Source organism: Leptidea sinapis, chromosome 26, assembly GCF_905404315.1.
Source record: "Leptidea sinapis chromosome 26, ilLepSina1.1, whole genome shotgun sequence".
In the NCBI taxonomy this organism is placed as follows: Eukaryota; Metazoa; Arthropoda; class Insecta; order Lepidoptera; family Pieridae; genus Leptidea; species Leptidea sinapis.
Genome location: NC_066290.1, coordinates 12,672,883 through 12,691,581, shown reverse-complemented (window position 1 = coordinate 12,691,581; position 18,699 = coordinate 12,672,883). Strand labels below are relative to the sequence as shown.

At 38.8% G+C, this 18,699-nt stretch overlaps 1 protein-coding gene across 1 annotated transcript in view; it reads right to left on the bottom strand.

Annotated features, from left to right (window-relative positions):
- Window positions 1-2,684: 2,684 nt before the first annotated feature.
- The window catches only part of LOC126972425 (uncharacterized), a 42,115-nt gene continuing 26,100 nt past the window's right edge, over window positions 2,685-18,699 (bottom strand). Inside the window, exons 12-16 of the mRNA XM_050819149.1 lie at window positions 16,229-16,373; window positions 13,861-14,101; window positions 12,516-12,675; window positions 9,003-9,183; window positions 2,685-6,611 (exon numbers count right to left, since the gene is read on the bottom strand). Coding sequence (XP_050675106.1) covers window positions 6,477-6,611; window positions 9,003-9,183; window positions 12,516-12,675; window positions 13,861-14,101; window positions 16,229-16,373 — 862 coding nt within the window. The 3' untranslated portion in view covers window positions 2,685-6,476. The remainder of the gene's footprint in view (window positions 6,612-9,002; window positions 9,184-12,515; window positions 12,676-13,860; window positions 14,102-16,228; window positions 16,374-18,699) is intronic.

Sequence of the window (18,699 nt, the reverse complement as noted above, 5' to 3'; positions counted from 1 at the left end):
TAAAACAGTAATTCCAGTCTGAAGATGATGTTGACAAAATGGCTGATTTGTACGCGTACATAGGCTGCACTAAAGGTATCGCGAATGGAATATTTCCACTGTTCCTGTCATATTAAAATCTTTATAGTTGAAAACTCCTTGGTTTTATTAATCGAATACCATTTATTTATTTAAAAAAAGATTCTCGGTCTTGTCACAAGGTCTTATCAAACTTGTTTAGTCGTTGAGAAAATGGAATTGACTCGAGAAAATTCTAGAGCGATGGTTTATCATGACTTTCGAAGTGGTTTAACACAAAAACAGTGTGTTGACCGGATGATTTTTGCATTTGGTGATGAAGCCCCATCTAAAACCACAATTTATCGCTGGTTTACTGAATTTCAACGTGGACGTGTCAAGCTCAGTGATGATCCCCGTCAAGGTCGTCCAAAAACTGCAGTCACCAAAGAAAACGTTGATGCTGTGCGTAAGCTGATTGAGGAAGATCGAAATGTGACATACTGCGAAATTCAGGCAACTTTAGACATTGGCAAATGAGTCAAATACAATTAATCTTGCATGAACAATTAGATGTAAAAACTTGTTTTCCCGATGCATACCGCATTTGCTTTGTGAAGAGCAAAAAGCGGCTCGCGTTACTTGGTGCGTCAGAACTCTCGAAAGATTCCACGCAGGATCCTCAAATGCTGTATACAACATCGTATCAGGTGACGAATCCTGGATATACGCGTACGAACCCGAAACAAAAAACCAGTCACGAGTTTGGCTGTTCGAAAATGAGTTAAAGCTAACAAAAATTGTTCGTTCACGGTGTTGCAAAAAAAATGGTGGCCACGTTTGTCTCCAAAACCGGACATGTTGCGACTATTCCTCTTGAGGGACAAAGAACGGTTAATGCAGAATGGTATGCTAGCATTTATTTGCCAATTTGTTTCTAAACTCCGTAAAGAGAACTGCAACCACCGCATCATCCTCCATCACGACAATGCGAGTTCTCACACTGCGCACAGAACAAAAGAGTTTTTAGAGCAAGAAAACATAGAATTATTAGACCATCCGCCGTACAGCCCCGACCTAAGCCCTAATGATTCTTATACGTCCCTAAAATAAAGAATAAATTGCGTGGTCAAAGATTTTCATCACCTGAAGAAGCTGTGGACGCCTTCAAAACGGCCATTTTGGAGACCCCAACTTCCGAATGGAATGGTTGCTTCAATGATTGGTTCCATCGTATGGAAAAATGTGTCAAATTTCGCGGAGAATACTTCGAAAAGCAATAAATACATTTTTAAATAGTAATGTTGTGTCACTTCCTTGATTCCCGAAATTTTCAGTGCCGCCCTCGTAATAAATCTTCCATTCTAGGGAATGTTCACGACCATTTTCTTTGACACGCTGCGGGGGCGAACCACTTTCGTTTTTTTTTCTTCACCCAAACTGCTGACTGATGTTTTCTTTTAGGTTCGTATGAATAAATCTATGATTCGTCACCTGAGACGATATTATAAACGGCATTTGACTGCCGTCCGTTGAAGCCTTGCAGAGTATTCCGGCACCAATCTACAAGAGCCGCCTTTTGCTCTTCGGACAAATTGTGGGGAACCCGGCGGGAAACTAGCTTTCTTACACACAGCTCAATATGTAATATCGACTGAATTGCACTCATTCCGATACTGATAACAGCCTGAATCTACTCGTATGTCACATGACGGTCATCTAATATAATATTTCGCACAGCTGCGATGTTTTCAGGCGTGACCGCTGTTCTTGGTATGTGGTCACACGACCACATATCAATAATATGTTGGACACCTCCAACATACATTGCTATGCAGACGACAGTACTGGTGATGCCGTATACACGGGCCATGCAGGTCTCTCTCGGGAAATCGTCGACCAGTGCCGGGAGAAATTTGTGTCTTCTATAGAGTCCTCTCTTGAGAAGGTCGCGGAATGGGGACAATTGAACCTTGTCCAATTTAACCCCCAAAAGACTCAAGTTTGCGTGTTTACCACAAAAAAAACCATTTGTCGTATCACCACTCTTCGACAACACTTCCCTTACAGCCTCGCTATGTATCGGAATACTGGGTTTCGCAATCTCGAGCGATTGCCAATTCCGTGGCCATCTGCAGGACAAAGCCAAATTGGCTTCGAAGAAGCTGGGCATCATTAATAGAGCACGGCAATACTTCAAGCCGGCCCACATTCTACGGCTCTACAAAGCCGGTCGGCTAGGTCCGGCCACATATGGAGTATTGCTCTCATCTCTGCTCGATCCATTTGACCGCGTGCAACGCAAAGCTGCTCGAATTGTCGGGGACCCAGTGCTCTGTGAACGGCTGGATCCCTTGGCGTTGCGTAGACATCGCATCATCGTGTGTCTTCTATCACATCTATCACGGGGAGTGTTCCGAAGAGCTGTTTAACCTGATTCCTGCCTGTGTGGCGGTCCTCCACAGTGCGGTTTTCAAGGAACTCTCTTCCACGTTCTACAAAGCTGTGGAATGAGCTTCCTTGTGCAGTGTTTCCGGGACGATACGACATGGGTACCGTCAAAAAAGCGCGTAGACCTTCCTTAAAGGCCGGCAACGCTCCAGTGATTCCTCTGGTGTTGCAAGAGAATGTGGGCGTTCGTCCTTCCATTCCATAAAAAAAATACAACGGACTTCAGAAAAACAACGTAAGTTTTCAAGATTATATTTTACAAAATGCATTGCACAAACAAAAAAAACATCTTCATATTGAATCACACATAAAGTAAAAAATACTTTACCGAAATGATTAAATGCGGAGAGAAGCTTAATAATTATTTATTTTAAATAATTTATAATGAGAACTTAATAATTAAAAATAATGATTAAGTACTCATTGTTACAAACCAACAGTTCAACTCCGTGATGTTTTCCTAATATTTAGCAGATGCCAAATATTTTTCGTGCGGTGATTCGTACGAAAAGAGGGTATCGATTTACTATTTAAAACCGGTCCCAAGAAATGCTAGTGTACAATAGGTAATTTTGTCCATTTACATTAAAAATTATTATTACCAATACATATATCTTACAAATTGGATACCTTAAGTACAAGTGTATACAGTAGAAGGTCGCGGGCAGAAATAATTTTCGGTCACAATAGTATGCCACTATGCGAAAATAAAACATATATTTCATTATTAAATTAATTGTATACAGGTGGCCGAGAAGTTGACGTCCAAAGCTAAAATTTGAATTTGGCACATTTTATTGGCCAATGTTCTGGGAAGTTTTTAAAAATAGTTAGAAGCCATAGGCTCCATTTTATTTTATTTTTGAGACCTTGAACATTTTCATGAATTTAGCTGGAGCAGTTATCTTGAACTTACGACTCAATTTTAAACTAATTCCGCATTGTCTAAACTATTCATAGTTTCTTATGTGGTTATTGCAACTGTAGTTAATAATTATCAACAATAAAATTAACTAAAAGTGTTCAAAAAAATTAGAAAACAGTCCTAAACCACAATTAGGTGAAAAAAGCGGATAAAAGGGAAAAAGAATATGATCTCCTAAACTACGCAAAATCGTAGAACATAACACAGGGGTGATTCGGATACTCATCACTTTTCCAATTTTAGCTTTGGACGTCAACTTCTCGGCCATCCTGTATATTTCATTATTAAATAAATTGTATATAATACGGATTAGCACATCGTCATATTATCTCCATTCTGTCTTAAATATAAATATAGATCCTACCTCTTTATATTTATGTTACGAAAAATCACAGTATGATAAAATACTATTGGAAAAATAACTACCCAAACACTGTATTTGTGCATGATTATCTCATTGGTATATATGTGTGATGAATTTAAATTACAATCTACGGCGGAATTATTTAGTGGGCAGTAATAAGGTGGAGTCTCAACTGAAATACATATTTGGTATCTTAAGACAACGTTAAGAATGAGTTTACGTCATATTCTTGACAAAATTAAGAATACCTATTGTAAATACTGAACAATGCTCATGCAATCGATAACAACAGAAATTGCCCTTCAGGCTATTCTGCTCCATTGACATGTGGCCCCGCCCTCCCACCTTGGCAATAAATGCTTTTGAGTTTATTTAGTGCAGGACCATAGACATAGAATTTATCGCTATAGTCTACCAGTCTCTATTTTATCTAGAAACTGTAACAAAAACATTTTTTTTCACAGTTGAACATCATGGTTGTTCAAATAATAATATTTAAGCTACATCAACGAATGGGCCAAAGTGGTGCTTTAGCATCTGTCGTAATTACAAATCACTGTGAATGTGATTCGACTCCATATAACCTAATGAGAAGGAAGAGTTCCAAGTAACAAACCACTTAATATACGTTTTTATTAATGTTCTACCTCCTCGCAGACAAAGTCCTTTACGTTTAATCCTTACAAAACCTAAATAAAGAAGGTTATTTAATAAACTTAATAATACAAAAATCGAAGAAATACTAATTCGAATCCTAATAACAACAAGTACACAGTGAAATGTTACACTTAATTCAAATTATAACCCACGTTTTATTTAGAAGCTGTCTTCAATTCGTACACTTATATTATTGTCAGGTTTCCGTGCGCGCGAGTCTGTATTTATCTACTGCATATTTGATCTAAGTTCAATTAAATTAGCCGAAACATTATATGGCGCGAATATATGCACTCGTAAGAAAAAAGATGGAGGTATTCTTTCTTCCCATAGCCGTGGGTTACACCTTTCGAAGTCCTGTAAAGACGTCAAGTAAATTCATCCCAACTCAGTTGGGTTTCAGATGCAAAGGTCTAAATAAGATGTGAAAAAACTCCTTCAATATTCCATTGTTTGGCAATCAGGGGCGTGTATATGATATAGGCAATTAGGCAGTGCCTACTTCGTTATGAACATAAATAAATAAAGAACTAGTGTTAAAGTTAATTTAGTTAAATTTGGTTGCGTCATTTTACTACCAAACTACTATTGAAAATTCTCAAAAATGTTTTTTCTTACGTTAGATACTAAATATTCAATCTTTGCTTATTCCAAAGCTCAACTAGGACTAGTTACGTCCACAGTGCCTAAATTGATAGAAAACCAATTCACGCACCTGTTGGCAATGCTGTAGTAAAGAATCCAAATTATTAATCAGAGCATCTGTGTTGTCGGAACGCGACTATCTTTGGCGTTCATCGATCTCTGCGCAGGCCTTACGAATAGACAACGTTGAGGTCTCAATGCCCGCGATCAAGACATGGATGAGTTGTTTAAATGTAAATGTAATATTAACAAATCCTTCTGATCAAAACAAATATAGTGCGTGTGTTGGTTAAAAAAGCGAGTTTAAATTTACACCCCCCTATATAGTATAGAATGGTTCAAATCCTACCATATTGTAAAAATCATAATTACACGCAGGATTCGGAATGAAAGAGAATTTATGACAAATGGCAATTGTTCGGAAAATCAATACACAATGTTATTTGATTTAATATATTCAGATAATAATACCATTCCTAAAAATTTAGAGTATTTACATACATAAATGGAGACACCTCAAGCTTGAAACAAAATGGCCGCCACATTTGGCGTTATGTAACGCCGTTTAGTTTCGTAATCCACCAAGTATACTAACAATATGTAAAGTATCGACAAAAACAATATTAAGTTTAAATTACTTTGCACCGTCTGGAAAGTGGACCTAAAACTCATTATAAAAATCATGTTAAAAAAACACCGACAAATAAATGCCAGCAAAAGATCTCTCTTCTCTTTCATTCGCTTCTCACTACTCTTTCTCTTTCTAGCTCTCTTCCGCTGTCGTTCTTTGTATGTGGAAAGCATAGAATAATCTATCATTCGATAGATACCCTAATTCTACAGAAAACTTGCAGCCTTACAAATAAACTAGGTATATAGTTATACCTGAGACTAACCCCAGAATATGATGTTTACAAATAGACATTTTGCTTATTCGCGTTTCCCGCGTTTATTTGCAAATCTGACATTCGAAAAACTTCAGATTAGCATTGTATTGACAGCTTATTTTTGACTTATTATATTATGATATAACATTAAGCCAAGTCTATTTGTAAGGCCGTTAGTGTTCAAAAGTTATTATTCTTAAACGAATTTTATATACACATTTAATTAAATCATTTTCATGAAAGCTACATCATGACGATTATAATTGGACGTCGTTCCTGAAAAACATTCCAAGCCACATACATCGCATTTTAAGGAATTCTTTTTTAAAGTTAAGTAAATACTAGTGTATTCCATACATGTGGGTTGGGCTCCTAAGACATGATGTCATTTAAAAGGTGACAGTAGGGCTGCCATTTTTTGTCAGTCCGTTAATATGAATCACGTGACCAGTTTTGGGTTTAACTCAATTTCGATATGATTGTGGTTTGGAACGTTTTTCTGGAATTATGTTGATTGATGATTGAAATCAAAAATATACCCAACGAGGTATTAAACGTTAAAGTATTCAAGTATCTGTTGGTCATCTCGGGCCGCACTCGGCGCCCGGCACGCAGTCTGCGGCAGCGTGCGGTACACGCCCCTCATCTGTGCGTCCTCCACTAGTGTCCGCCATAGATCGTTTTTCTGAAACATTAATAATTCAGTATTAACAATATTATTGAAGTTATACTTCTTTAGGCGCATTATGAAAAAAATATGAGAGTGAAATTTTAAGACGCGCGCGCATCACTGTAACACAAAAGTAATAGGTTGAAGTTGGTTCCTAAAATTTTCTGACGTTTGCGACATTCGTTCTTTTTTTTTTTTGGTTTCTTCGTCCATTATTAGGACAGGCAAAGGGTTCAAGCCATTTTTACAAAAAATTTCTTTCTGAAAATGTAAAATAGCACGAGGAATAAATCATTTTCATGATTTTTGCTTCGTTAGGCCAACGAATTATAACTTCTTGCGTGCATACATAAGTACACACACACCTTTTAATACAAGCTCTACCACTACACAATAATTTATATAATACCAATAAACCGTCGGTACGCTGAGGCTTACGTGAGTTGCGTCGTTTTAAATATCAAAAGAGGTCAGTCAAATTCAAATATTTTTATTCAAAATAGGATGTGACATCACATATTGAAAGTAAAAAAAAACTACCACCCATTCCACAATGCCTCAGGCCTGAGAAGAACGGGCGCAACAACTCAGCGGGCTTTTTTTTTCATCAAAAACATGTTTACAAAGTAAGATAGTAGAATTAAACTTATTACTTAATAGCCTGAGGGCGGTCGCTCCATTCGCAATCTGTGGTATCATTAAGAAAGTAATTTATGTTATAGTAACCTTTACCACTCAAACGTTTTTCATACAATTCTTTTAAATAACGTAATACTTTTGTTTTGAACATTTTCTGGGATCTTGCAAGCATATACATCGCCCCACAAAAGACTTACTAACTCGACTTAGCCGAGTAGTAGGCATTATAAGTTTACGTCTGTTCCTGGTATTAATATTATGGTTATGAGAGTTTCTGATCTTATAGTCAAATCGGGCTTCACATTGCCAAGATGGCCGCCATGCATATTGGCAATTTACGGAGATTTTTTGAAGTGAAAACTCCTTTAGTCGCGTTGGGCACTCTTTGGTAGGGGAAAATGTAAGGGGGTTCACGTCACAACCATGCTCATAACATGAATAAATATTTATTACATAATAATCTTAATATATATAAATTACGTGACACGTTGTTTGTCCGCGATGGACTCCTAAACTAATGAACGGATTTTAATGGGGGTTATTTCATGGAGTGCAGTTTGCTCCAACTTGAGAGATAGGATAGTTTTTAATTCGATTTGGGACCCATAATTATTTTTATTTTCAATATTTGTTTTGTATGGACATTTTCTATGGGAGAAGAGTGACGCACGGTTTGACATTTCCGCTGTGAAACAATTTCATTATAACAACATTTTTTTAATAATAATAATAATAAATTTTTTATTTGCGAAAAACTGCCACCAAATTTTTTACAAGTACAATAGATATGACAATTAACATTATATAAAGAAAAGAAAAATAACAATACAAATGTTTAAAAAACAATAAAGAAAGAGATATTAATGCTTTAAAACTAACTATGTAGAATGATAACAAACCAGGCAGCAGCGTGATTCGCAAAAAGGAAAGTTCTCAGCAAACGTTAGGACGTATTTTCCTAACACTGATATTATGAACTTCCTATATTTTTTTTTACGAAATAATTCTTTATGTTTTGAAATATTATTGGCTAATTCCTATAAAACAGTATTTTTTTAATTAGCTACAGAACAACGTATGTCGGGTCAGCTAGTAAATATATAAATATTTATTATATAATAATATAATATAATAAATAATAAAAAAAAAAATATAGATACATATATATGTAGTTACGACACTTTTCCGATGGGTGAAATCTCGTAAGTACGCGTTACTGAAAAGCTTATAGCAGTATATCTGTAGCTATACAGCTGACGTATTGTGCAACATTAGTGCTGTGTATAACTTATAAGTGAAATTGAATGGATTTAGTGAAAAGTTCAATGTGTATATACTGTGCATTGTTGAAAGAATGTTTTTGTTTGATTAATATATTATTGAAAATAAGTTTTAAAAATAAATTGATGTAAATTATTGTTTTCCCTTTTTTTTAGTTTCACTTTTTTTTATATAAGAGGTGGCAAACGGGCAAGAGGCTCACGGGTTGGGGAATGGTGAGGCAATCGCCCGTGGACATCTGCAATAACAGGTGTCAAAAATGCGTTGCCGACTGGCTGTGCGAGGCAAGAAATTTCTTGCAAAACGCGCGGTTGTGGAATACCAAAAGTCAACTTGATGCGGGTGGTACTTTGCACGTAATGTCCGGTGGTGGAATTCGGCCGCTGACTTCTATCGCCAGACTCTACAACTGCCAATTTTATTTATATGAGACCTTGCCCGTTTGCAAGAGACTATAGTATAGAGTATATATTTCGGGTTAGGTACCATGACGGCGAGTGGGTTGAGACAGACGAGGAGTGCCAGCCGTGCTCGAGTGAGCATCACGTTCATACGGCCCGCGTCCGACAGGAAACCTAGCCCATGGCTGCGGGCCAGAGAGACCACTACCACGTCGCGCTCCTGGCCTTGGAAGCTGTCCACCGTGTTAACTTCGATGGTACTCGATCTGTAAGCGAATTAAAATTAAATTAAAAACTATGTAGGGATTAATAGTTTATTTGTTGGCACAAGCAATGAGCGTGGGCGACCAGAATGTAAAACCATTAATACTTATGTCAGTAATATTATAATATTGATTAGTTGATGTGTAAACAAGCGCTACCAACGTCATGAACTGTCATAAGATATCCCAATTAATAATTACATTTATTTAACTACTTACCCCCTTATTCATAATGGTCCGCTAACTTTAAACAGCCGCTAAGGAGTGTTTTTTGTCATTCTGACTTAGGTCAATAGAAGAAGACAGAGTGAGAATTAGCAATGCTTTAAGTTAGCAGACTATTGTGAATAAGCGGGTTATTGTGTTAGTAATGTTATTTTATATAATTATAACTATAATTAGAAATAATTATAACAGCATATAATATTCAGATCTTTATTTAACTTGATTCGTGTAAGTTAGTTGGCACTACAGCAGTGCCAACTGACAGTTGGTAGTATCGTCACGGTAGACGGTCGTGCCCTATATAAGCAAGAGCGCTAAGTTCGAGTGGGCATTACTTGTTGTGAATTCTAAGGGGTTACACTACCCAAATTGTATTGAGTCAGTTATTATTATTATAATTATTAGTGGAGACTGTAATATATAGATATTAAAATTTTAAGTGGGTTTAAATTACCAACCCCTTCTACACTAACGATTGTATAAAACAATATTATTGGCTCACTTGACAGCCATACAAAACATGAACTACTTATACAAAAACAAATGATATAAAAAAAAAAAACCAACAGAATGTAACTGACATTATTGGTAACGAACAAAATCAAGGTTAATTAGATAATAAAGACATGTGAGTTTGTTTGACATCATTTTTTAGTAACTAAATTATACCCGCATTTACTAGCTGACCCAGCAAACGTTGTATTACCGATATTAAAATCGCGATACAAAAGTAACTGTTTATCGTAGATGGGCGAAAATTTTAAGTTGTATGTATTTTTTAATGCTGACTCATAATCAAACAAATTAAAAAAAAAATGTCAAAAAAATTAAAAACAAAATTTGGCGTGGACCACCTTAACATTTAGGGGGATGAAAAATGTCCGATTCTCATACCTACCCAATATGCACTCAAAATTTCATGAGAATCGGTCAAGCCGTTTCGAAGGAGTTCTACAAACACCGCGACATGAGAATTTTATATATTAGATTATATAGAGACAGAGTAGCATATTGAAAATTGATGTGTAACCCGATAATGCGGGAAAATTTGATTTTTACAATTTGTTCGATAGATAGTAGTTTAATATTCAAAATACGAAGGAGCTAAGCTCAACCATGGCTGACTGTTTATAAGTTGTCAATCCAAATCGGTTACAGTAACAATAGATTCGCTTACCTTTTCTATCTTGTTTTATCTATAGCATTTTGTAAGTCTATGTATATTTACCATAGGGAGTGACGATAACAACACATTGCAACAACACCTCAAGCTACATAAGTTCGTAAAAGGGCTTTGATGTGGAGAGAAGAACTGAAATAGAACTCTCAGCCCATCTTTTAAATCATATAATAACTTACATACATAGATAAAATCACGCCTCTTTCCCGTCGGGTTAGGCAGAGACCACTTCTTTCCACTTGCTTCGTCCACTTTCATTATTCCTTTCATACATGCTCTCCGCTTTAGGGTACTCTTGAGCTGGCCTTTTTTCAAGACGTTCCTGATTTCATCTTGAAACGTCCGCCTAGGTCTACCCCTTCCAACACTTTCATTCACACTGGCCTTATACACTTTCTTCGTCAATCGTTCTTCATTCATTCTCTCGACATGTCCAAACCATCTCAACATACCTTTCTCAATTTTTGTCACATCTTCTTTCAGACCACAACGTTTCCTTATCTCACTATTTCTTATCCTGTCACTCAGTTTACCTCCCATACTTCTCAACGCTCTCATCTCAACTGCATTTATTCTGCTTTCATGTTTCTTCTACCATACCCAACTTTCACTTCCGTACATGAGTGTTGGAACCAACACCCCCTCATGCACAGCCAAACGAGCCTTATTAGACACCTTCTGTCTGCTCATAAAGGAGTGCAAAGCTCCATTCACCATGTTTCCATTCACTCTTCTTTCAATATCCTCTATATAATCTACTATACTATAGTGGACGATAATCGACCATTTATTTATTTAGGCGAAGTTGCGAAAAGGCGGTTATTATAATATTATATTTGAATTTAAGTGGACTGTATATAGAAGGAGGTAATTCGCTTGTAAAACCACATAAATATATGCGATTAGTGATTTAGGTATTAGAAAGACATGCGTCACCTTTACTGTTACCTCGACGAGGTCACGGATAATATGGCCGACTGCTGTTCGGGTTCAATGTTGAAGAAATAGTGTTATTCACAAGCGTTCTACTTTCACCAATCAGGAAGAAGGAATGGCGGTTCCTTTGCACAGGATGCCGGCTAGATTATGGGTACCACAACGGTGCCTATTTCTGCCGTGAAGTAGTAATGTAGCTAGTGAAATTACTGGGCAAATGAGACTTAACATCTTATGTCTCAAGATGACGAGCGCAATCGTAATGCCGCTCAGAATTTTTGGGCGTTTCATCCTGAGCGGTACTGCATTGTAATGGGCAGGGCGTAATTTACCATCAGCTGTACGTTCTGCTCATCTCGTCCCGCATTTTCATTAATAATAAGCGGTTAGGCACAATGCGTGTGCGCAATTAGCGGTCGTGATTCGACATTCATTCGCGGTGACCCTCAGACGATTGATGTAGGCATGTTGAAGGACGCGGGAAATGTGGGGGTAACGGGAGGATAAAGAGGTATGATCGCATCTATTCTTATTAAATTATACTAAAAGAAAGAGAAAAGAGCAAATCTTGTACGTAATGTAAGTACTTATTTACCAGTCGGAGGCTCCTTTGCACAGGAAGCCGGCTAGATTATGGGTACCACAACGGCGCTTATTTCTGCCGTGAAAGTTTCTCAAGGTGACGAGCGTAAGTATTATGCCGCTGAGAATATTTGGGCTTCTAAAGAATCCTGAGCGCCACTGCATTGTAATGGGCAGGGCGTATTACTTAACATCAGCTGAACGTCCTGCTCGTCTCGTCCTGTATTTTCGTTTAAAAAAAAACTGTCGCTCACTGGTGGTGATTCGACCTTCATTCGCGGTGAAGCTCAGAAGATTGATGTAGGCATGTCGAACGACGCGGGGAAAGGTTGGGGAAGCGGGAGGATAGAGGTAAGATGGCGTTACTATGTAGTAAGCCTTGTACGTGTAGTAATGTAAGTAGGTTACTGACGCATCCACCATGGTCCGGAGGTACTTCCTGATGAGGTCGCGGTGGGCGGCGTACGGCGTGATGATGGCCAGCGACAGGCCCCGGGGTGTCGTCAATGAGCTCAGTGCCGCAGCCAATCGGCAAACGCCACACGCCTCCACTTCGTTGGCACCGGACGCCCCTAAAAACATCATTATTTCGGGGTACCTCTAAGCAAAAAAGAAAACTATAATATCACTTGGTTACTACCTAGTAGATGGTTACTACCTACTAGTGATAGTCGGACTACTGTCCGACTATCACTATCAGTACATATTATAAAACTTAGTCCTTCGCCGCGTATGTCTGTCTGTTCGCGATAAACTCAAAAACTACTGCACCGATTATCATGCTGTTTTCACCAATTGATAGCGTGGATGTAGCTTGTCCCGCACACTTAAGTAATAAACATGGCCTGTTTTCATCGGTTGTCTAACAGCAACAAAAAAACTATCCCAATAGAATAGTCATAGGTCACAGGTAGTTCGTTATTTTAAAATAATTATATTTTATTAAGATTACAATGAGAAAGCCTTTGATTCGATTGAAATCTGGGCGGTGCTTCAGTCTCATCAAAGGTGCCACATTGATTATCGATATATCGAAGCGTTTAAGTGTTTGTATGGTAACACCACCATGCCAGTCCGTCTCCAGGATCAGTTCTCGAAGCCTATCCGACTGCAGCGGGGAGTCAGACAAGGCGATGTTATATCGCCGAAGCTGTTCACCGCTACATTGGAAGATGTCTTAAAGCTTCTGGACCGGAATGGGCTGGGCATCAATATCAACGGCGAATACATCACTCACCTTCGATCCGCAGACGATATCTTAATCATGGCGGAAGACCATGGAAGACTTAAGCCACATGCTCGATGGCCTCAATACAGCTTCCCAAGGTAGGTCTCAAAATGAACATGGACAAGACGAAGATCACGTCTAATGTCCATGTCGCACCTACTCCCGTAACAATTGGGACAAAAACAATCCAATTAGAAATAAGGAGATCCGTAGGAGAACCAAAGTCACCGACATAGCACGAATGATTGCGATACTGAAGTGGCAGTAGGCAGGGCATATAGCTCGGCGGACAGATGGCCGTTGGGGCAGAAGGTTCTCGAATTGCGATCACGTTGCGGACTAAGTAGTGTTGGTAGGCCCCCCACAAGATGGACCGACGATCTGGTCAAGATCGCAAGAGTAGGTTGAATGAGGGCAGCGCAGGACCGATGGCCATGTTGGTCTTTGGGGGAGGCCTTTGTCCAGCAGAGGACATCTTCCGGCTGAAATGATGAATATTACAATTATTTTATTTATCACAATATGTTACCTTGTCCCTTGTCTCCGCTGGAAATGCCCATGATGATGTAGGGCGGAATCGGCAAGTCCACGGGTTTCCGTGGCGGGGTCATGATCTGGCCGCCGTAGAACGCTCGATTGGGGTAGTCGGCTATCTGCGCGTGCATTCGGTACTGCTCATTCAGCAGAATCACGGGACACTTGGCCCAGTACTGGGTGGAGGCCGTCAGTCGCGCGAACAAACTCTCACCCAGACCGTGTTTCTTTGCACGCTGTACAAAGTTTTTAAATTAGTTACAGTTAGTACAAAGTAATTACTAGTAGGAGGCTCCTTTGCACAGGATGCCGGCTAGATTATGGGTACCACAACGGCGCCTATTTCTGACGTGAAAAAGTAATGTGTAAGCATTAGTGTGTTTCTGTCCGAAGGGCGCCGTAGCTAGTGAAATTACTGGGCAATTGGTGACGAGCGCAGTTGTAGTGCCATTCAGAATTTTTGCGGTTTTTCAAGAATCCTGAGCGGCACTACATTGTAATGGGCGTATCAATTATCATTAGCTGAACATTATGCTTCTCTTGTCCCTTATTTTCATTAAAAAAAAAAGATATTCATCACACTTAAATAGTAGAAATATATATTTATTTACCATAGGGAGTGAGAGGAAGGGAGACAATAACATAACATATTCCAACAACACTTTGGGCTTTGACATGTGGAAAAAAACTCATAAGCAACTCCCAGCCCATCTTTTAAATCATATTATAACTTAGCCTATTTAAAATAATATTATTCAGTTTTATGTCTCAAGGTGACGAGCGCAATTGTGGCGCGCGCCGCTCAGAAATTTTGGGTTTTTCAAGAATCCTGAGCGGCACTGCGTTGTAATGGGCAGGTCGTATCAATTACCATCAGCTGAACATCCTGCTCTTCTCGTCCCTTATTGCCATAAAAAAGGTGCCCTGCGCAGAACCAGGCAAGAATCATGCATCATTATCATCTGCAAATAAAATAAAATAATTTCATAACCATAATGTTAACACCAGGAACAGACGGACTTATAATGCATACTACTACTCGGCTAACTCGAGTTAGTAAGTCTTTTGTGGGGCGATGTTGGAAGTATTACGTTATCCAAAAGAATTGTTAAGAAAAGTTAGTGTGGTAAAGGTTACTATAACAAAAATGACTTTCTTAATGATACCACAGATTGGGAATGAAGCGACCTCCCTGAGGCTAGTAAATAATAAGTTTAATTGAACAATATTAGTTTGTATATATATTTTTTGATGAAAAAAAAAAAGCCCACTGAGTTTGGTGCTCCTATTCTTCTCAGGTATGAGAAGTATATTGGATGCATCAACTTATAGAGCCTGAATTTATTGTTTTTATAAGGATGATTCGTTAACATGATGGTCGTGATTACTATCACAATTAGTAATCGCATCAAACACATACAATGATTCGTTCACGAGTTGACGCATAGACCAGCCATCCTCATTCGTATAATATATATTGTCACTCTCCTACACAAATTATCTTCCCCCAAACTAGCCTGTCTATGCGCCTGTACTATTAGTACAAGACAACGATATACTTAATACAATATACTTACTTAAACATACATAAATACAAATAAACATCCATGACTCGGAAAAATTCATGATATAAATGATTGCACCTACCGGGATTCGAACCCAGGACTTTTACACTTTTTTTTAAATGTATACACTTTTATAATAAAGTCCCAGCCACATTTCAGGCAGTATCTATAAATAAATTTAAATGTTTTATTAAAAATGGCTCTGACGTTAATCCTATTACTTCACAGCTCAATATCTAAGTGATCGGTTAGCCTGGGACTAGATTATGATTATTTTATAGCGATAGAAATGACTGTACAATATTGTATATTTTTATTGAAAAGAGCGCAAAAAAAAGAATGCTGGGAGAGTTTCTTGCGCCGCTTCTTCTCTCTCAGAGCGCCATTTGTTTCCGAAGCGGTAGTAGTATCTAGTATATATTTATAGGAATGAATTTTGAGAAAATAAATGCCTTTTATGACTTTTATCTAGCTCAGTAGGCAGGGTCACTAACCACTGACGACCTGTATATCCGAGTGGTTAGCGATCCTACCTACTAAGCTAGAAGTCCCGGGTTCGAATCCCGGTAAGTGCAAGCATTTATATGATGAATATCGATGTTTGTTTCCGAGTCATGGATGTTTATATGTATTTTTATATGAATTTATGTATGTTTAAGTAAGTATATTGTATTAAATATATCATTGTCTTGTAACCCATAACACAGGCTATATATGCTTAACTTGGGGCAAGATAATTTGTGTAAAAAGTGTGTCAATATTATTATATTATAGGGGTCTATACATAAACTAGTTTACCTGTGAACAAATGAAGCCTGGTAACTGTTGCGGGTCTCCGATGAGAGTTAGCTTGGTGACGTCAAGTGTGAGAGGGACGAGTGTATCCGGTTCTATCGCCTGTCCCGCTTCATCTATGATGCACATCGCGATCCGACCTTTAAGACTGACAGACATAACGATTTACTATGAAATGAAATTAATAATGTTTATTTTTAACCGACTTCAAAAGATGGAGGTTATCAATTCAGTCGGTATTTTTTTTTTATGTACACCGATTACTCTAAGATTTATGTTCCGATGTACGTAATTCTTTCATTTTATGAACATTTATGTGACAAATTTCGTCTACCTGAATGACATAATTGTTTTCTGTGTACAGCCTTTTTTTTTGGAGTTTTCATTCAGGTTGATTATATACTATTATTAACTGGCACTAAAACGTAAAAAATAAAAAAAAACTACGTTTAAAAACAACCGACTTCAAAAACTGTAAAAAGTATCAAATAAATTTAATTCAATACACCTCTTATGCAAACCTTTTATATAAACCTTTCATTTTAATAAAATACTATTATTTGTATGTGCTACATATTGATAGGTTTTAAGTCAGTGCCAACGCCAAGCCCTAAACAAAATAAAACTTAACTTACTATGAAATGAAATGAATAATGTTTATTTTGAAACGTATACTACACATTAATATACAAATAACTTAAAATTAAACTTTTAAAGGAGACAAACAATACAAAATAAGGACTCCGTGTCACCTTACATAACAGTGAGGCACCAAAACAAGCCGGTAAACGTGTCAATACATAGCCCCACGCATACACTTACACTAATACAAGCCGGTCTGCCGCCATTATGAGATTTGCCAGCGTCTGTGACAGATCAGTTTGCGTCGCAATAAAATATTTTAAAAATACCGTCGGGGGTTGTGAAAAAGTGTAAAAACAATAATATAAAAGTATTTGTGGATATATGATTATTTAACGGAGAAAAAATTGTGTAACTGGTATACCCCGTAACCGCACACACTAGCATAAAAGTTTTTTTTTATATGAGAGGGGGCAAACGGGCAAGAGGCTCACGGGATGGGGAGAGGTGAGGCAACCGCCCATGGACATCCGCAACAACAGGTGTGTCAAGAAATGCGTTGCCGGCCTTTAAGGTATGCTTTTTTCTTGAAGGTCCCTAAGTCGTATCTGTTCGGGAAGACCGCTGCCGGTAGTTGATTCCACAAAGTGGCTGTGCGAGGCAAGAAATTTCGAAGAAAACACGCGGTTGTGGAATGCCAGACGTCTACGTGATGCGGATGGTACTTTGCACGTAATGTCCGATGGTGGAATTCGGCCGCTGGAATCAACCCGAACAGCTCCTCTGAGCACTCCCCGTGATAAATGCGGTAAAAGATGCAGAGAGAACCCACATCTCTACGCAATGCTAGAGAATCAAGCCGATCGGAGGTGACTTGATCGTCGATGATTCGAGCCGCTCTTCGTTGTATGCGGTCAAATGGAAGAAGCTGGTACTGGGGAGCACCCGCCCAGAGGTGAGAACAGTACTCCATGTGAGGCCGAATTTGCGCCTTATAAAGTTGCAGGCGGTGGCTTTTAGTGAAGTACTGTCTCGCCTTACTGAGTACACCAAGCTTTTTAGAGGCCAGTTTGGCCTTCTCTTCCAAGTGACCACGGAACTGAACGTCGTTCGATATATCGACGCCAAGTATGCCAATACAGGCTGTGGCAGTTAGAGGAGTGATCTCGAATCGAGGGGATACGACAAAGGGAGACTTTAGTGGTGAACGCACAAACTTGTGTCTTCTTGGGGTTGAATTGGGCTAAATTTTGTCGGCCCCATTCCGAGACTTTGCAAAGCATTTCAGACACAAGTTTGATCCGGTTCTCGTCGACGCTATCCCGGGACATGTTGGCACGGCCGGTGTAGGAAGCATACCCCGTGCTGTCGTCTGCATAGCAATGAATATTGCTGATTTGCAGCATATCATTGATATGCAGAAGAAACAGCGTAGGGGATAGCACACAGCCTTGCGGGACACCAGAGTTTATGGGTTTTAAGTCGGAGGATGCACCGTTGATAACAACCTTGATGCTCCGATCAGCCAAAAAGCTAGTGACCCATTTGCACAACTTCTCGGGAAGCCCATAGGATGGCAGTTTCGCTATAAGCGCTTTATGCCACACCCGATCAAAGGCCTTCGCTATGTCCAAACTTACCGCCAACGCCTCTCCCTTCGACTCAACCGCTTACGCCCATTTATGGGTGAGGTACGCAAGAAGATCACCAGCTGAGCGACCCTGACGGAAACCGTACTGGCAGTCGCTGATCAGCTGGTGTCCCTCTAGGTATCCCAAGAGCTGGCGGTTGATGATCAACTCCATTACTTTGGAGAAAATGGAGGTAATGGCAATGGGGCGGTAGTTGGACGGATCTGAGCGTACACCTTTCTTAGGGATCGGGTGCACTAA